At 52.7% G+C, this 18,518-nt stretch overlaps 2 protein-coding genes across 2 annotated transcripts; both read right to left on the bottom strand.

Annotated features, from left to right (window-relative positions):
• Positions 1-3,825: 3,825 nt before the first annotated feature.
• On the bottom strand, positions 3,826-8,624 carry Klk7 (kallikrein related peptidase 7). Its single transcript, XM_048329384.1, has 6 exons — positions 8,540-8,624; positions 7,873-7,998; positions 7,387-7,546; positions 6,732-6,979; positions 6,419-6,555; positions 3,826-4,225 (listed from the first exon to the last, which is right to left on the bottom strand). Exons 2-6 carry the CDS (start codon positions 7,943-7,945, stop codon positions 4,070-4,072), a joined length of 774 nt encoding a protein of 257 aa, XP_048185341.1. The 5' UTR covers positions 7,946-7,998; positions 8,540-8,624; the 3' UTR covers positions 3,826-4,069.
• Positions 8,625-13,857: 5,233 nt separating this feature from the next.
• Positions 13,858-18,198, bottom strand: LOC125368109 (kallikrein-8-like). Its single transcript, XM_048368965.1, has 7 exons — positions 18,010-18,198; positions 17,409-17,475; positions 17,131-17,277; positions 16,575-16,767; positions 16,066-16,328; positions 15,159-15,292; positions 13,858-14,013 (listed from the first exon to the last, which is right to left on the bottom strand). Exons 1-7 carry the CDS (start codon positions 18,196-18,198, stop codon positions 13,858-13,860), a joined length of 1,149 nt encoding a protein of 382 aa, XP_048224922.1.
• Positions 18,199-18,518: the final 320 nt, after the last annotated feature.

Here is an 18,518-nt window from a genome sequence, read left to right on the forward strand (position 1 = left end):
CGTCCCTGGGCCTCTACGTCCCTTTATACCCCAGTAGCCCCTAGTTTCCCAGTCACAAGGTCAGCCCCTCCCTTTTCCTTCTGAGAAGGCTGCCCACATTCCTTCTGCCCCCACATCAGCTACCCATGACCCCTGACTCAGTTCCAGGAAGGAGGCAACTAGCCTTGGTTCACCTGGGTCTGAGGGAGGAGGGCTGGGTCTGAACCCCTGGGTATGAAGGAGGAGGCTGAGGCCTGGACCCCTGAGTGTGAGGGAGGAAGCTGGAGCCTCAATCCCTGGGTCTGAGGGAGGAGGCTGGGGTCCGGACCCCTGAGTCTGATGGAAGAGGCTAAGGTCTGAACCCCTCAGACTGAGGGAAGAGGGCTGGAGCTAGTTCTTAGTGTTAGGTTTTTAAGTGTTAGAGACAGATGCTTCTTTGAGGATGCTTCTTTGAGTGTAGCTTGTGATGTGAAGAACTGCTGCTCTCCGGCCTCCATCACTGCTCCCCGGCCTCCATGACTCCCATCTTGTCTCCCATCCGGGAGAGCTCAGGAGCCAGCAAGCCCTCCTTCTTGCCCTGGATCACTGGCACTGGAACCAACCACTCAGGTTCAGGGCAGTCGGGGTGACTCACGTGTCTGTAAGTCCCTCTGTGGGTGCTGATGACCTCCCTGTCCCCAGGAGAGGTGAGAAAGGGTGTGAGCAAGCTGCTCCCTGCCCAGGCTGGGCGGGCGATGGGGAAAGGGCAGCACAATGGGGCTCTGTTCCCAGGGCCGTGGCTGGGCACCCGCACGCGCGTGCATCTCTGTTTCTCAACTCCTCTTCCAGGAAGGGTGGTGGGAGGCTGGGTCCATGGCTTCCCTTTGTCCTGCCCTGAATGACAGTCTTCCAGAACTTTTGACCCCCCCTGGCTCTCTCCCACCCTTCTCTGGGGTCTCTGGTTCCACCCATATCCCCTCTTTTTGGAGGGCATCTCTCCTCGCCCCAGTCTCTGCCTGTATATCTCGCTTCCCTCTGCCTTGAGCTCCATCTTTCTTTCCCTCTGTTTTGTCTCTGCACCTTCCACTCCCATTCTCCTAGCTTTGCTGACTCTACTTGTCATTTTTTGGGTCTCCTCTTGTCTCTGGAGGAAATGCATGTGTGCTCAGACTGTCGCTAGGCTCTTGGAATGTTCTAAAAGGCATTATACAAGGCCAGGAACTGATGACTCGTGTCTGTAATCCTAGTGACTCCAGAGGCTGAGATCTGAGGATCTTTCCAGCCAGGAAAGGCTGCGAGACTCTGAACTCTCCCTGGACATGCTGTTCCCACCTTTTCCTGCCAGTCACCACTTGCCCTTCCAGTCACCTCTTCCAGGCAGCCTTTCCCGATCACCACCCAGTGTGCACCTGCCGTGGAAGGCTGGTCAGTCTCTCACATGAGCACCCATAGCACCTGCCTTCCTCCAGTCAGCCTGGATGGGGGCCATCTGGATCGAGGCCCTGTCTCCCCCATGGGCCCCCCAGCTCCTTGAAGGCAGGCCCTGGGGCTGCCTCACTGCGGAGTCTGCAGTACGTGAGCAGGACCTGGTTCAGAGGAAGCTTAGGAAATGTTGACCCAGTGGTGACACAGGGCCTCCTTCTGCCCACTCCTGCGTTCCTCCGAAGGGAACTTAATTGCTCAAGGTCAAGCACCCAGGAAGTGGAGGAACCTGAATTGGAACTCCACTTCCAATGATGGTGGCCAGCCAGCTCAACCCCACTCCTTCTCCACGGACCAGCCAAATCCATCTTCCTTGACTACCCGCCATGCATTCTTGGTCACTTGGCATTTGTCTTTCTGTTGATTTGCTTTGCCAAATTGTCCAAGTGACAGAGCACCTACCTGGGTAAGACCAAGGCCATGAATTCAAACCCCATAATGCCCTCCCCACCTCAAAAAGGAAATATTTATGAATGAGAGTACCAGTAGGGGAAAATATCAGAAATCACAATAAAAAGACAATGCTCATCAAATGCTTCTTCTGTCTCTGACAGGTTTTCAGTACTTTTTATACACAAACTTAATCTTTGTCATACTGAAAGCATAGGTGCTGTGTATCCCATTTTAAAGATGAAACGGAACAGAGATAGAGATAGGGAAGGAATGTAGTGGGAGTGGCCAACTATCTGGGCACTGTGGCAAATGCCTGCCAATCCCAGTGCTCCGGAGGCTGAGAAAGAAGGATCCAGAGTTCGAGATCAGATGAGGCTCTGTAGCAAGATGCAAAACCACAAAAACAAAGCAAAGCAAAACCAAATGAGAACAGACTGACGGGTGGTGACTCAATGATAAAGCTTGTACTTATCATGTATGAGATGGCAGGTTCGGTCCCTAGCAACAGAGAGAGAGAGAGAGAGAGAGAGAGAGAGAGAGAGAGAGAGAGAGAGAGAGAGAGAGAGAGAGAGAGAGAAACAGATACAGATACAGATGCAGACAGACAGATATAGAGTCAGAGGGAGACAGGGAGAGAGACAGAGACAGACAGACAGACACAGACAGAAACAGGCAGAGAGGGAGGGAGAATAGTTTGGAGGTGTCAGGAGTGTGATTTGAATCCACGAAGCCCTGTTCCTTCGCCTCTATTACATAACTCGCCTCCGGTAGAGCAATGGAGTCTGTTTCCCATGAATTCAGCCTGGGTATCATGTCACGCCCTGCACGCTGGCCTCCAGTAGCAAACAGGAACAGGGTGTCAGGCACACACAGGCTCAGTCCACCTCTGGTGTTATTATTTATATGTAGTTTGGATGTTTGTTTGTAGGGGAGTCTTGTAGGAAAGGAAATGTCGATAGGCCTCCATCTCTCCTGAGATGGCCAAAGCTTTTTGAGGCTCCTGACATGTGGCACAAGCCCAGGGAAAAGGGAGATGGGACCTGGACCTCCACCTCTGAGAGAGGAGGGCTGGGATCTGGACTCTTGGGTCTGAAGGAAATTGGGTCTGAAGGAAGTGGCGGGCTCCATCGTGTGAGTCTGAGGGAGGAGGCCTTGGGTCTGAGGAGGGACTAGGCATGGACCCCTGGGTTTGAGGGTAGAGGATGACAACTACACTCCTGGGTCTGAGGGAGGAGGCTGGGGTATGGACCCCTGAGTCTGAGGAAGGAGGACTGAGTCTGGATCCCTGGGCCTGAGAGAGGAGGCTGTGGCCTGGGCTCCCAGATCTGAGGGAGGAGACTGGGGTTTAGACCCCTGGGTCTCAGGAAGGAGGACTGGGTTTGGATCCCTGGGTCTGAGGGAGGAGGCTGGGGTCTGGATCATTAGATTTGAGGGAGGATCCTGGGGTCTGGACTCCTGGGTCTGAGGGAAGGGGCTGAGATTTGAAGTTCTGGGTCTAATAGAGGGGGATGGGGTTTGGACCATTGGGTCTGAGGGAGGAGGCTGGGGCCTGGGCCCCTGGGCCTGAGGGAGGAGGCTGGGGCCTGGGCCCCTGGGCCTGAGGGAGGAGGCTGGGGTCTGGCATCTCTGGATCTGAGAGAGGAGGCTGGGGCCTGGGCCCCTGGGTCTGAGGGAGGTGGCTGGGGCCTGGGCCCCTGGGTCTGAGTGGGAGCCTGGGGCCATTTTGCATAACTAAGATCACATGTGTTTTTGTTTGTGCAGATTTCACATTTCCATGGGATTAACAATTCTTTCTAACAACCGGGGAGACACCGGACAGTGATGGAAGCCACATACTCTGGGGCTTCTCTAGCCTTTTCTCCTCTTTGCTACAGCCAGGTGGTGATGGACTGAAATCTCACTCCACTTTTTGAAAAAACAATTTATTATTCTGTGAAAGTAGAATCACTAGGTCGAAGCCATACATGTGTTCCCCAGTTACGGTGAAGACTATCCGTATTGACAGCCATCTTCTCCCTACAACACCCACCACCTCAGTGAGGCTTTTCTTTTCTCCCTTTGGTTTTTGATCCTTGACATTTTTTTAAAAACTGGTTTACAGATGTGGTGTGCTTTGAGGTTTGAAAGTATCTTTGAAGAAAGGTAGAGCTGGAAGTGACTTGTTCGTCAACCTTGACGCCCCGATTTCTGTGGATTTTCTCTTGACAGTACACAGTTGCTTGGCCTCGCTTGTCTGTCAGCGACGCCTTGATATGACTTGGTTTATCCACCTGGTGTACTTGCAAACTTGGCTGTAGACCCCTGGGTCATTGGGCTGTCCACAGGGAAAGGTTCCCCAGGACACGATACCTTGCAGGTTGTCATTGCACACCAGCGGTCCCCCTGAGTCACCCTGTGGGAAACACCACAAGATTAGCTTTGGGGGGCTGGGAATATGGCCTAGTGGCAAGAGTGCTTGCCTTGTATACATGAAGCCCAGGGTTTGATTCCCCAGCACCACATATATAGAAAATGCCAGAAGTGGCACTGTGGCTCAAGTGGTACAGTGCTAGGTTTGAGCAAAAAGAAGCCAGGGACAGTGCTCAGGCCCTGAGTTCAAGCCCTAGGACTGGCAAAGAAAGAAAGAAAGAGAGAGAGAGAAAGAAAGAAAGAAAAAGAAAGAAAGGAAGGAAGGAAGGAAGAAAGAAAGAAAGAGAAGAGAAGATTAGCTTTGGTCTTAGAGTCCTCTGCTCCCTTCACCCCTTCAGTCTCATACATTCCCCAGTTCAGTCTTCTGTCTACCAGAACACCTTGGCCAATGAGAAAGACCCATTGTTTCTGGGAACCAATGAGAAAGCAGAAAGGGCTACTGTCATGGAATGGACAAACTGTGTTCTTCAAAGACATTGGATTGAGCCTTGGCCAATGGAACTAATTGGAGGAAATGGGGGTGGGACTTCCAGGTAGTAATGTGTCAATTATGTTCAGATGAAGCCCATTGGTTGGCACTGTACTATGGGAGGTGGGGAGGGGGGATTTCCTTCTCTGCACCTTTGGATGGGAAGGGGGAACCAGGCATCTTTGGAAACCAGGGGCTGGAACTCTCAAATCAGCTGCAGGACTCAGAGCAAAATGGCAATGCCTGGCTTCCTGTCCAAATATCACTAAGGGTTCCAAACATAACAGGAGAGCATTCATTCAAGCCCAAGGCTGTTCAATGTGAGACTCACTCACTGAGATCTTGTACATGTACCAAGCTGACCCTCACCAAGCCAGGGGAGAAGGCAGTTTCTCCAGGTCAGAATTCTCTCTCCTATCCCTTTATCCCTAACACTTGCCCTGAGATCTGAGAGTGAGGAGACATGGGAGGGTCGTTGGGGGTGGAGGGGAGAGGACAGCTGGCCAAACATGGGTCAGCAACAAAGAGGAGGAATGAAATGGAATTTGGCACAGAGAGTGAGAGTCATTGTCCAAACATGGACAGAGGTGATTATGGTAGGAGAAGGACAGAGGAGGAGGAGGAGGAGGAGAAGGAGTTGGAGGACAAACATGTTAGTTCTATCCTCAAAACCAGGACTAGGGTCAGGCAATGAGGCCTATGCATTAAGCAAACAAACCAACAAAAATCTCACTAATCACAATTTCTTTTTTCTTAGCAGTACTGGAGTTTGAACTTATGGCTTTGCACTTGTTAGGCAGGTGTGCTACCACTTGAACCAAGCCTCCAGCCCTGTTTGCTTTGATACTTATGTTCTCGTTTTTTGCCCAAGTACACCTGCACCATGCTCATCCTATTTATGCTTCCCATGGAGCTGGGATGTCGGCATGTGTGACTTGGCCAGCTTTTTTATTGTTTGAATAGTCTTGTGAGCTTTTCTCTGGGGCTGGGATTCCATCTGTGATTCTACACACCTCAGCCTCTGGAATAGCCAGGATTATAGGCATGAGCCATTATGCTCAGCTCCAAATTTTATAGTAAAAACAGCTCCATTACAATGCCGGAGGCAAGATAAAGTTAAGTAGGACAGACAGACCCACATTTTATTTAAAACTGTGATATTCAGCTCACTGTGCACCGTGTGTGTGTGTGTGTGTGTGTGTGTGTGTGTGTGTGTGTGCATGCATTTGAAAGAAATTTGTGTTTAGAAATGGTGGAGCTTGTTCTAATCCTAGCACTTGGGATGTTGAAGCAGGAGGATGGAGAGTTTGAGACCAGCCTGGGGCTACACAGTAAATCCAAGCCAATCTAGGTTAAATACAGAATGGGTCTCAAAATAAAATAAAATAAAATAAAATAAATACATAAATATGAGACAAAACAAAACCATGCTTAGATTATGACTTATCTCAAACATGGTGTTCTTGAACTGCTCCCCCCGATCCCACAGTTCCCCTCCCCCCTGCCCCATCTCTCTCAGCTGCATGAAGCCCTCCTCTAGGCCTACTCTAACCCCTGAATGGGCTGCTGCTTCCCACAAGCAGCAAAAAGAAGCAGCAAGAACTCAAGAGGCTCTGCCCATGTATGGCCAGAGGAGATTGGTCACCTGGCAGTGGGCGCTAAGAAGAGGCATTCCGGGGTGGGGGCTGGGTGGGGAGGGCTGCTTACGTTGCAGGTGTTGGTCTTGGAATCTGGGATGCCGGCACACAGCATGGTTTTGCCGAGGAGGTCCTTGTAAACCTTCTTGCAGTCTTGGGATGAGATGAGCTTGACATCAGAGCACATGAGGTCCTTGGGGAAGGTAGCTGGGGGTGGGGGGAGAGCTGTCAGTTAAAGGCCTGGTGCCTGGTGCTGGGGTCTGGAGCCCTGGATTGGAGGGAGGAGGCTGGGGTAGGGACCCCTGGGTGTGAGGGAGGAGGCTGGGCCTGGACCCCTGGGCATGAGGGAGGAGCTGGTGCCCCTGGCTCCTTGCAGGCCTCACCGACTGGGCTGGTGGTGGTGCCCCACCCTGAGACAGTACAGGAGGTCCCTGGAGGCTCGCAGCGGGTGGGCAGGTTGACTTTCTTCACTTTGCTGGACATCCTGATAGGCCTATTCAGCATGATTAGCATGAGGTCATTGGCATGTGTCTTTGTGGAGTAGCCAGGGTGGCGGACTGACTTGGTGGCCTTCATCCTCTGCGCATTCCTGTCACCTATCTTGTCAGTGCCATACTGCACAGTGTACTGACTGGGAGAAGGAGAGATATTCAGAGACTCCACTGAGAGACCCAGAGAGGGGCCAGAGACCCAGAAAGATGAGACAGAACTGTAGAGGTGGTGGGGGAGATCCAGAGAGAGAGAGAGACAGAGACAGAGACAAAGAGACAGAGACACAGCAATAGAGACAGACAGAGATAGAGAGATAGACAGAGACACGTAGAAGTGGACCGAGAGAGAGAGAGAGAGAGAGAGAGAGAGAGAGAGAGAGAGAGAGAGAGAGAGAGAGAGAGAGAGAGACAGGACAGAAATACAGAGTGGGACACAGACTCAGAGACAGAGGACAGACACACAGGGAGGGAAGACTCAGAGATCCAGGAAGCTGGGAGGAGAGCTGGCGAAAGGGACCAGCCCCACGCGGGACAGCGCGGTGCCTACCTCATCTTGCAGTGGGCGGCAGTGAGCACCCAGCGCTCGTGGACCAGCACGCCCCCACAGTGGAGCTGGTCGCCTCGGAGTAGGGCCACCTGCCAGGGATGTGAGCCTTTCTCACAGGGGTAGCCGTCGATGATCCGCTCTCCACTCTTGTTGCCCTGATCTGCATGGACACATGGAGACACTGTGGGTAGCCAGCACGGAGGTGGAGAGAGGCAGAGACAAAGGGAGAGCGGTGGGCTGTGCTGGAGACGGGCAGAGGAGCTCATGGGGAGGTGGGAGGGGTGCTCATAGGCCACCGGGGGACAGATGGCCCATAGACAGCCACCAAGAATGATGGACAGACAGTGAGTATGGCCAAGCAGGGACCTGGGGCACCGTGGGGCTACACCGTCCAGCTCGGCAGGGAAGGGAGCTGGCCTGGAAGAAGGGTCTCAGATTTGAGGACTCCAGGAGGACCATTCATGGTGACCCAGGAAAAGCCCTCACCTTCCTGTCCAGTGATCCCCAGGGCTAAGCACAGTGACAGAGCCAGCAGGAAAAGGAGAGAGGATCGCGCCATGGTGCTCTCAGCCTCTCTGTTCACCTCAGGAGGACTGGCCACTGCTGCTGGAGCTGAGGATGAGAGGAAGGAAGCAAGAGTTCTATGGAGGTTTCCTCTGTATTCCAGGAAGCCCAGGCCCAGCCTCCTCCCTCAGACTCAAGGGTCCAGGCCCAGTCTCTTCCCTCAGACCTAGGGTCTAGGCCCAGCCTCCTCCCTCAGACACAGCGGTCCAGACCCCAGCTCTCCTCCCTCACACTCAGGGGTCCAGGCCCAGCCTCTTCTCTCAGACACAGGGATTGAGACCCCAGTCTCTCCCTCAGACACAGAGGTCCAGACCACAGCCTCCTCCTTCAGATCCAAGGGTCTAGGCCCATCTTCCTCCCTCACACCCAGGGGTCCAGACCTAGCCTCCACTTTCAGATTCAGGAGTCAAGGCCTCTGTCCCCTAAGCTTCCCTCTCTGTGCTGCCTGTGTATTTATATATCTGGAGCCTCAGTTTCTTTCCCCTGGGACTTCCCCATAGTAAACCTCCAGCCTTCATGGTCTGGTCCAGAGATTTTAGGGTCCCCCTCTCCACCCTGTGCACACCCCGCAGCTGAGGTCCCTTCGTACCTGGCTGGGTCTGATCTGATGTCAGCCAGGGCCTGAGCTGGGAGCCCAGCGTGCCAGCCCTTGGAGGAGCGCCCTCTTATACCAGCCCGCCCCCGCCCCAGCACCCCAGGGCGCGGGTGGGGCCCACTCTAGCTCCTTCCTCCCAAGCTGGGCTTCGGGTTATCTCGTGTCCCTTGGGCTGCTGGAGCCACAGATACCATGCAGCTCTCTCCACCCTCCCAGGCGCATGGGGCCATGCCCAGGTGTTCACCCCCGTACATTCTTGCCCCTTGTTATCTCCTCCCTGTGACCCACTCACACAGGGATGAGGTTTATGGGCTTTGAGGGGCTGGGGAAAAACTCAAGGAGGGACAAAGGCCCGGGACAAGGCTCTGGCCTGGATCCTGCTATGGGAAGAGGTTGTGTAGACTCTTCCCCCCCCCCCGACTCTGTACCCGTCTCCCCACCTCCCCCCGTGTCCCAGAGAGGGGCTTTCTGAGCAGCAAGTGAGGGCTTGTACAGGCTGGATCCTGTTGAATCTTTGAGCCTGATTTCACTCCCGGCATTTCTATGGAAACGTGGCACTTGCTTGGCTCCACCTGCTTACTATTATTTGGCCTGTGTTCTCATGTTTCTAAATCCTATTGCACTTGGGTTTATCTCTGTATTATTAGCACCTCACGTTTTTGGTGGTTGGGACTCAGGTGCTCTACCATTTGAGCCATGCCTCCAGCCCTTTTTCCTCTTTGTTACTTTTCAGATAGGGTTTCCCTGGCTGAGCCTGGACCTTAGTTCTCCCTGCCTTGATCATTTTGATTCGGGTTTGTCTTTCAGATAGCATCTTGAGCTTTGGTTCAGGCTGGCCACAGAATATGATATTCCTATCTCTACCTCCTGAGTAGTTGAGATTTATAGGCGTGTGTCACCACACCCAACCTAAGATCTGTCATTCCAAAAAGTCCCCCTGGCTGACATTGGAGAGTAGATTTGGGGGAATGTGGGGATGGTAGGTGACCAGGTAGACATCATTACTGTTGTCTGGGTGAGAGAGGGGGGTGACTTAGATTGAGTTTTGGGAAGTAGATTAGATTAAAGCTGCTCTCAGGAGAAAGACTCGACAGGACTTGGCAGTGGGGAGAATGGAGGCATGAATGTGGTGCGGTGGTCAGAGGTTCAAGCCTCTGTCCCTTGATGGAAGGATGGCAGTGCCAATTGTGGAAAAGGTGGTCAGGTGTCAACTGCTTCTCACCAGGAGAAGGGCCTTAGAGCCTGACAGCAAGCATAATCTCTCTCTCTCTCTCTCTCTCTCTCTCTCTCTCTCTCTCTCTCTCTCTCTCTCTCTCTTTCTCTCTCTTTTGGTCAGTTGTGGGGCTTGAACTCAGGGCTTGGGTGCTGTCCCTGAGCATTTTCACTCCGTGTTAGCACTCCATCATTTTGAGCCACAGTACCACTTTCACTTTTTGGTGGTTACTTGGAGAGAAGGCTGGTTTTGAACTGTGACCCTCAGATCTCAGCCTTCTGAGGAGCTAGGAGGACAGATGTGAGCCACCAGTGCCCAGGTTTCAAGTGTAATCTTGACACAACTAAACTGCAAGTGGTACCCAGCCTTAACCCCCAGTCCTGCCTCATTTTTGACCTAGCCTGATTTACATCTAAACTCAGAACCTGCACCTTGGCTGAGCTTATGGCTCTAAGTATCAACACACACTAGGACTTGGACCTCAACTATAAGTTGTCACCATAGCCTGTCCCAAACCTGTTCCATGTGCAACTCAAATTTTAGTCTCTGTCATATTCCAGGACACCTGTGTTGATATCTATCCTGCCCCCAACAGTGATCCAATGTCAGTCAAATGCTGACTCCAGACCTCCCTCTGCTCATCTCCGTCCAGTTCCTGCCTCAGAGTCTATCCTCACCTCTACCTCAGCCTTCTCCCCAGCTCCTTTTTCCTTTCCTCAACTTCACATGCAATTAGGCTCCTTCGCGTCACACTTACTTTAACATAAACCCATGCTGGCTCACTCCACATGAGCGTGGACACATTGCTAACTCCATTCCAGACCTGGAATCCTGACTCTGCCAGATCCTCAGCAGTACCCTAGCCTTGAGGAATGTTCTCCTTCCAGATCATGGGGAGAGAGAGAGAGGAGAGAGAGAGAGAGAGAGAGAGAGAGAGAGGAGAGAGAGAGAGAGAGAGAGAGAGAGAGAGACTGGAGAGGGCACTCTCAGGCCATGGGATTTCACAGCTCCAGGATCCAGTCATCTGTGTGCTTCTTTCCTGCCCAAGAAGAATTTCAGCAAGACTTGCAGTTGTTTACTCCAGCGCTGATCTTCATTGTCGGGTTCTCTCACCCCTCTGCCTTTTCAGTGATCGCTTAGAAAAGAAAGAGCTGTGTCATTGAGAGCCCTGTTTATCCATTCCAAAATTGCTAGATGTGCATTACATATCTGTCATTCTAAAAGCCATAGCCCTAATTATTTAATCTGGCTTTGTTGCTAGATCCCAGTCTTCATGAGCAGAGGATATGTATCTAGTACCCAGCCCAGACCAGAAACACAGGAGGCACTTAAATAAATACTAGTTTGCAGCAGCTGGCACTCACAGACCCACCACTTTATGTCTGAATCTTGCCTTGTGTCGCCTGAGCCATTCTGTCTCGGGGTGTGACAGAAAGAACGTCACCTCACAAGTACGCTGTGAGAGTCTTATCACTTTTCTCTAAAGTAAGGAGCAAGGCCTACTTCTCCAAGGCACTGGGAGAATCATGTGAAAGATGGATGGAAAAAAAAAGGACAGGCATGTGGCAGACGCTGAGTTAGCATCAGCTCCCTGACTCCACCACCCAGAGCAGGAAGCAGCTTCTATCTTTATCTACCCACAGGGTGGGGCAGTGCCAGCTTCCCAGACTTACTTCCCTGTTCTTCCTCAGGTTCAGCCCAAGTGAGGACGCTCGCTCTTGGTTTATGAATGGAAGTTCAGGAGAAGTTAGATCATGCTGGGTGTGTGTGGTATACACCTGTCCCCTCAGATGTTTGGATGGAGGAGGATTAAAGTCCAATGTTGGCTTGGGCAAAAGCTTGAGACCCTATCGGAGAGATAAGCTAAAGCAAAAGAAATGGGAGTGTGGTTCAACTTGCATGCCAGCAAGTACAGGCCATGGGTTCAAACCCCAGTAGTACCAGAGTGGGAGAGAAAGAAGAGAAGAAAAAGAAGAAAGAAGGAGGAAAAAGGAAGAGGGGGATGAGGAAGGGGAGAAGAAGAGGAGGAGGAATAGGAGGAAGAGGTGGAAGAGGAGGAGGAGGAGGAGGAGGAGGAGGAGGAGGAGGAGGAGGAAGAGGAGGAAGAGGAGGAGGAGGAGAGGAAAGGGGTATAGGTTTGATCACTTGAACTGAGTCACAGAGCTAAGGAGGAAGAAGAGTCAGTTCAAATTTGCATGCTGGGGATTCAGAAGCCTGTGGTATCAACTATCAGCCCAGGGCACATACCTGTGAAGGAAACATTTCTGTTCCCTCCTCACCCACCTCTCTCTAAACACACTCAGTTCCATTAATGGTGCATAACTCCACATTGCCCCAAATCACAGCTCTTTGGAGGTGAATTCCAGCCCCTGTTGCTAAGACTCACCTAGTGTCCTCACCCTCAGACCTACGACCTACCTACTGAACCTCTGTTGGGTGACTCATACAAGCAGCTCGCATTCACACGTGAGAACTGGCACCTGACCATCCCACCAGCTGTGCCCTGCCCAGAGCAATCTTGGACATGGTGACTCCAATCCTGCCTGACTCAGCCTGTGTGTTCTGAAACCCATTGTTTCTGAGTTCCTGGGCTCCCTTCCCTCTTCCTTCAAGAACAGTATCCCACTTCTTTCTGGGAGATGCTCTGTCATCTCCCGTGGGACTGGTGAAACTGTCAATCATAATTCTCCCAGTCCACCCACCCACTCTGATGAAGGAATGACCCAGGCCAAGTTTTCTCTGGACTAACAATGGTGAATCCAAGACAGCCCAGTTCAAGCTGGATCAATAGAGTTGGAGAGTATAAAGTGTGCATGGAATCTCACTTGTCCACACACCTTATGTAAGATCCTGTTTCCTAGCACAGGACGGCAAATAGCCACCAATTGGATGGGATTGGTCACATGACAGGATAGCAGTAAAACAATTAGCCAATCAGCGACCCATATGCCAAACAGCCACTGATTGGGTGAGACCGGTCACATGACAAGGCTTCAGTCAAACAATTGGCCAGTGATTCATGATGTGCCAAAGGAGAACAGGTGAGCCCAGGTACATCAAATTATCTTTTATTAAGAAATAAAATGAAACAAGCACATTCTCTTTTCTAAGAATATAATTTGGGAAATCGTGACAGTGATTATTTGTATCTTTATAATAACTCCTGACTACATAAAATGTATAAGGTTTGACCTTTTCTGGGTTGAAAATCCTCCAAAGTCCATTTGCTCCCCACTTCAATTTGGAGCCAGTATTTCCCCCACAGATGCATCCAGACAGCTCTAAACTGCGAGAAAGATTTCTGGATGCGCGGGGGCTCTCAAAAGTATTTTGTTTTTTGAACTCTTTGGTAGATTCATGGGTATTCATTTGTGGCTGCTTAACCACTTCGTGGTATTTCCATATTCCTAAGTACACACAACACTGAAAACAGGGGAGGAGTGAGGCATGGTAGTGTTTGTTATAATCTCAGCATTCATGAGATGGTGGTGGGAAGCCAGCCTGGACCACACAGTGAGATTCTGTCTCACAAAAGGAAAAGAGGAAGGAGAGGATGGGGGCAGGGTCTTCCCCATTCCATGTTCATACAGAATGCTTTAGCTGCTCAGAAAACTGAGAATCATCTCAAGACTATCTTTCCCAAGCCAGGTGTCAGTGACTCATGCCTATTATCCTAGCTATTCAAGAATTGAGGGTCCCAATTCAAATCCAACTCGGGCAGGCAAATTGGAGTGATTCTTATATCCAACTAACCAGCAAAAAGCTGGAAGCAGAGCTGTGGCTCAATTTGTAGAGCACCAGCATTAAGAGAAAAAGCCAAGTAAGAGGGTCAGACCTTGAGTTGGTGGTCCTGAGCTCAAGCTCCAGGGGTGACATCAACTTTCTTTTCTCTCCCTTCTCCCTCCCTCAAATCCTTTCAGAACAAAAGGGAGTGGTTCTGCTTATAGGATCTCAGTGTCCTCGGATCTACCCAAACCTATCAGCAGGATATATGCACTCTCCTCACCTCCTCACCCCCCTTGCAGGGTCCAAACACAGACAGGCAAGGAGCCAGCCATGGTTGAGACTTTATTGGGGGGCATCCAAGGGTCCCCCTAGATCAGCCCCTGTTACGCATGGTCTTCTTCATCCAGTCATGGTAGCGGCAGAGGTTGGTGTAGACGCCAGGTCTTTCAGGCCGCCCGCAGGGGTCTGAGCCCCAGGATGTGATACCCTGGAGCACACCATCACACACCAGAGGACCCCCGGAATCGCCCTGGGTGGAGACAGGGAGGGATTTTCCTTAAGATGCAGCAGCATACATTTAATGAGAGCTCATTTAATGTGATTGGTCTCCTGTAGCCAATCAGAAGAGCACTGCTCTTAGAGACCAAGCAGGAGAGATAGGCTGGACTTCCAATCCCGAGACAGTGTAGTAGTGGGGATTGATGGAGAGGACCTAGCTGTTTTCTTTATTGACCTGAGTTACCATACAGGAGAAAAGAGCAGTGTGAAGGAGAGGAGAGGTGAGGGAAGAAGAGAGAAGAGAAAGGAGAGAAAAGAGAGAGGAAAGAAGAAGGACCAAGAGAGAGGAAGAAGAAGAAGAGAGAGAGGAGGAGGGAAAGAGCAAGGAAAAAAAGGAACAAAGAAAGGAAGGGAGGGTGGGAGAGGAAGGGAGAGCCACTGTCTCTGTGGACCTCTGTCTCAGTAACTTGTCTCTATGGAAGAACCCAAAAGATTGGCTTCCATATTAACAGCGATGGAACTGACACCACGCTTGGCCAATGGAAGAAGAAAGTATTGTCTCCATAGACCAGTCATTAACAATGGGGTGGAGCTCCTGTGAAAGACCAAGGGTGGAAGGAAGCCCTAGAGGATACCAGATGGAGTTACAGCTAACAGGAAGGAGAATGTCTACCTGTGACAACCCCGGGGAGTGGGCATGGGAGGGGGGAGCTTCCTGATGTGGCAATGAAGTCAGTGATGCCATTTCCTGGCCAATAGGCAAAGCATCCTTGTTCCCAGGGAGCCAATGGCAAGAGAAGGGACCCACCCTTGAGGCCCTAACCAGAGAGAAATGGTGGACTCCCTCCCTGGCTACTGCTGGAGTTTACACAAATCCCAGGAAATGATGCTGTGGAATTGCTGACCTCAGAGCCTTTCCTAGTCTCCCTCAGCACATCTTAGGCTTCATTTTGAGAAGATGACGGCCAGCTATTCAGTGCTTTGCAACCTCCAGGGAGAGAGAGTTTGCCTTTCTCTGAACCTGGTCCTCACTTTGTAGGGACAAGGATAATTGCTTTGGATACTAACTCCTCATTGGCGTCCTACCCCAGCACACACATGCACACACACACACACGATTTGGGTCTAGATCTGCAGGGTAGGAGGTTGGAGGGGAGCTTAGAAGGCCCTCTTTACCTGGCATGTGTCGGCACCATTGCTGTTGCCCGCGCAGACCATGCCGGCATTTATCTTCCCTGGGTAGGCCTCTTTGCACTTCCTCTGGGAAAAGATTTTTACCTCTGCACAGTTGAGGGTGTCAGGAAAATTCTCTGAGTGGGGGAGAAGCAAGAAAACATAACTCTTTTCTTATGGTCTTGCCTTGGTCTACCCTCCCTCCTGAACTGTTCTCCAGTCTCGCCTGTGTCTACCCCTCTCTCAGGAACATCCACAGCTGTGTGGGAACCATGGGCTGGCTCAGATTTGTAGTTTGATCGCCTCACCCATGAGCAGATTGTTTCTATAGCAATACCCTGTCTCATTGGTGCGTAGGAGTCTGACAGGCAGGGGCACGGAGAGCCCTCATTGCCTTTCTGAGCTGAGCCTCAACTGCTTTCACAGTGACATCAAGTAAGAGGCTAGATTCTGAATTTTCAAAGGATCTCCCAACCCTGGAGTGTAGGTGAGAAGAAATTGGGGAGCTGGGTCACTGGAGTTTAAGAGAGAGGAAGGGTCTGGAGCCCTGGGTGACAGGGAAGAGGGGATGAGGCTAGGTTTCTGGGGTTTAAGAGGAAAAACAATTCACAGGATCCCTAAAAAGTCCATCTATCTAAACTCTGTTAAGATTCCATGAGACTGTGAAAGAAGGTGCTTGGGGTGCTGACCTTTCTGGCTTATCCTAAATAGTCTGTTCCTTTGTGTTTTCCACTTCTGCTCTGGGGGCTTTCAAGATTTCTTTTCCCCCCTCCTTCCCCCCTCCCCTCCACCCCATCACTTTTCCTTCTTGGCTTTTTCCTAAGAAAACAGGGCAGGAAGATTTGCCAGTGGTTTTGGATCCCTTAGACCAATTAGCTTCTCTTCTTCCAGCAGCAGCCAAGCCCATTACCTTGGGGGCTGCTGACCGTGCCCCAGCCGGATATGGTGCACTTCTGGCCAACGTGGGCACACTGATACGCCAGGTCTATCGGCTTCACAGTAGATCCTAGGGATGCAGCCTCTCTGAGTCGGATTAGCATCAGGTCATGACTGTGGTCCTCTGGGTTGCTGTTGTTGTAGCACGGGTGTTGGATGGACTGAGCCACAGACATTTCCTGTTCTCCCTCATTTCTACTTTGCAGGCTATGGTCTCCCAGGCGTACTGTGTATTTCCTGGGAATTCAGGAGAGGGTGAGCTTGGGGTGAGTTGACTCTGTCAACAGTTCCTCTCCCTCAGTCACAGGAGTCCAGACCCGGCCTCCTCCCTCAGACCCAGGGGTCCAGATCTAGCCTCCTCTCTCAGACCCAAAGGTCTTGCTCCCTCCATCAGATCCAGAGGTCTAGCCTTCTCTTCTGAGGACTCTTCCAGCCTTCTTTTCTCCAGCTCCCTCCCACCATCTGTGCCCAGTCATCACTCACTTTTTTTTGCAGTGGGCGGCTGTGAGGACCCAGTTGGTGCCAACCAGAACCCCTCCGCAAATGAGTCGCTGGCCCTGGAACAAACCCGCCTGCCACGGCTGCGAGTGGGCCTTGCACTCCTTACCCTCCAGTATCTTGGAGCCCTGGGCCCTGGAGCGTCCTGCAGCAGGAGGGAAGGGGATGGGGCGCCACCCTCACGCATGCGCAGTGCCAGGACCAGGAAAACCACTGTGGGTTCAAACGGATACACAGCCGGGTCTCTGCATGCTTCGTCATGCCAGTATCTCGCCTGAGGCCCCAGCAGCCGCTTGCGGGTGCGTGCACACACATACACACACGGCAGACCTTGCGTCATCATGCATGTTTCCACATACGTCCTGGGACCCAGGTCCCGTGGGCAGCACCGCCTCCTCTCCCCCATACCACCCAACCCACCTATGTCTTGTCCCCTGCTCCAGATCCCCCCAGGCCACCACCTGCATTCACACCTCACCAGGTAAGTCCCCCCTCAGCTGCCTCCTGCCCCCCTCTCAGAGGTCACCTCAGTCCCCCTCACCTGCCCGGCCTCCCAGCAGCAAGAGCAGAGTGGTCCACACCAGGGCTTGGCGGGACATGGTGGCTTCTGAGAGGGGCTGAGAAGAGGAAGGGACCCCAGATTTTATTTTTAGTCTAAGTGTGGGGCAGAGGATGCAGGACTGGATTCCTGTATCCCAAGAGAAGGGGAGGGAGGGTGGGAATCCCTCAGTCTTGGGGAGGAGGGAGCTGGGGTCTGGGCTCTGCGGAAGAGGGAAACCCGGGGCTCTAGGCTAGAGTCTGAGCACCTCTGCACCTCACCTTCCAGAATCCGGGGGGCGTGGTCACCTGATTCGGATTCAGTGGCTGAGGCCCCTGTACTTCCGTTCTGTCCACCGGGTACAAGATTCTCAGCCTTTTAACTGGGAGTCCCCGCCCCCGTCCCGCCTCCTCCCCCAGCCCAGAGCAGGGGAGCTGCTGGGAGCCCTGGGTGTGTGTGAGGAGGGGCGGAGGGGCTGGACCCAAATCTTGACAGAGGAGGGACTGGATTCTCCAGACTCTTGAGGTGAGGGAGAGGAGGGGCTCAGTGCTGGGACCCCAGGCCTGAGGGAAGAGGGCTGGAGTCTGGGCTCCTGGGTCTGATGGAGGAGGCTGGGGATCTGGACCCCTGGGTCTGAGGGAAGAGGGCTAGAGTCTGGATCCCTAGGTCTGATGGAGAAAACTGGGGTCTGGACCTGGGTCTGAGGGAGGAGGCTGGAATTGGACCCCAGGATCCGATGGAGGAGGACTGAGGTCCGGATCCCTGGGTCTGAGGGAGGAGGCTGGGACCCAGTCCCCCAAGTCTGAGGTAGGACTGAAGCCGGATTGTTTCTGGTTTTCCTCCAGGAGGGTCTTGGAGGAGGGGGCTGCCGCAGTAACCCACCCGGATCGGAAGAAGGCCGGTCTTCCTGGCCGAGCCTGATGAGGACAGCCTGGCCCACCCTCGGTCTGAGGGGTGCGGGATGTGGGAAGGCAGGTTTGGGAGGCGTCGTGACCTGGTTTCCCCTTCCCCTGGGGGCGGCGGGAGGGCCTGGCTGCCCTCGGCTGGTGGAGGCCACGTCAGGCCCGGCATTGAGGGGCTGCGGGAAAGGCGGGCTTCCTTCCTTCTCCCTTCACCACCACCCCCTGCATCCCACACCGCCAGCACCAGGAAGTGGGTTCCCGCGTTTATTGTAAGTCACGCACTCGTCCCCAAAGGATTGGATACCCTCCCGGACTCTTCCAGTCCTCCGCGCCAGGATTCAAACCCCGGGCCCGCCCAGGGTGGGGACCGCGAGGGGCGGAACCCAACGTTGTCAGAGTTCCACATGGGCGTGGCTGCTGTGCCGCTGGCATCGCAGGGGCGGGGCCTCTGTGAGAAGACGTGGCCAAGTGGGTGGAGTCTAGAGGAGA

Source organism: Perognathus longimembris, chromosome 20 (genome assembly GCF_023159225.1).
Source record: "Perognathus longimembris pacificus isolate PPM17 chromosome 20, ASM2315922v1, whole genome shotgun sequence".
NCBI lineage: Eukaryota > Metazoa > Chordata > Mammalia > Rodentia > Heteromyidae > Perognathus > Perognathus longimembris.

Excerpts from the sequence above, each read along its gene's own strand:
- Klk7 (XM_048329384.1), bottom strand. The coding sequence starts at position 7,945 with ATGGCGCGATCCTCTCTCCTTTTCCTGCTGGCTCTGTCACTGTGCTTA. Across the intron at positions 7,547-7,872 it reads GGGGATCACTGGACAGGAAG|ATCAGGGCAACAAGAGTGGA; the intron begins GTGAGGGCTTTT and ends GTGTCCATGCAG. Across the intron at positions 6,980-7,386 it reads GCCGCCCACTGCAAGATGAG|TCAGTACACTGTGCAGTATG; the intron begins GTAGGCACCGCG and ends TCCTTCTCCCAG.
- LOC125368109 (XM_048368965.1), bottom strand. The coding sequence starts at position 18,198 with ATGCCGGGCCTGACGTGGCCTCCACCAGCCGAGGGCAGCCAGGCCCTC. Across the intron at positions 16,329-16,574 it reads GCCGCCCACTGCAAAAAAAA|GAAATACACAGTACGCCTGG; the intron begins GTGAGTGATGAC and ends CTGAATTCCCAG. Across the intron at positions 15,293-16,065 it reads CACGGTCAGCAGCCCCCAAG|AGAATTTTCCTGACACCCTC; the intron begins GTAATGGGCTTG and ends TCCCCCACTCAG.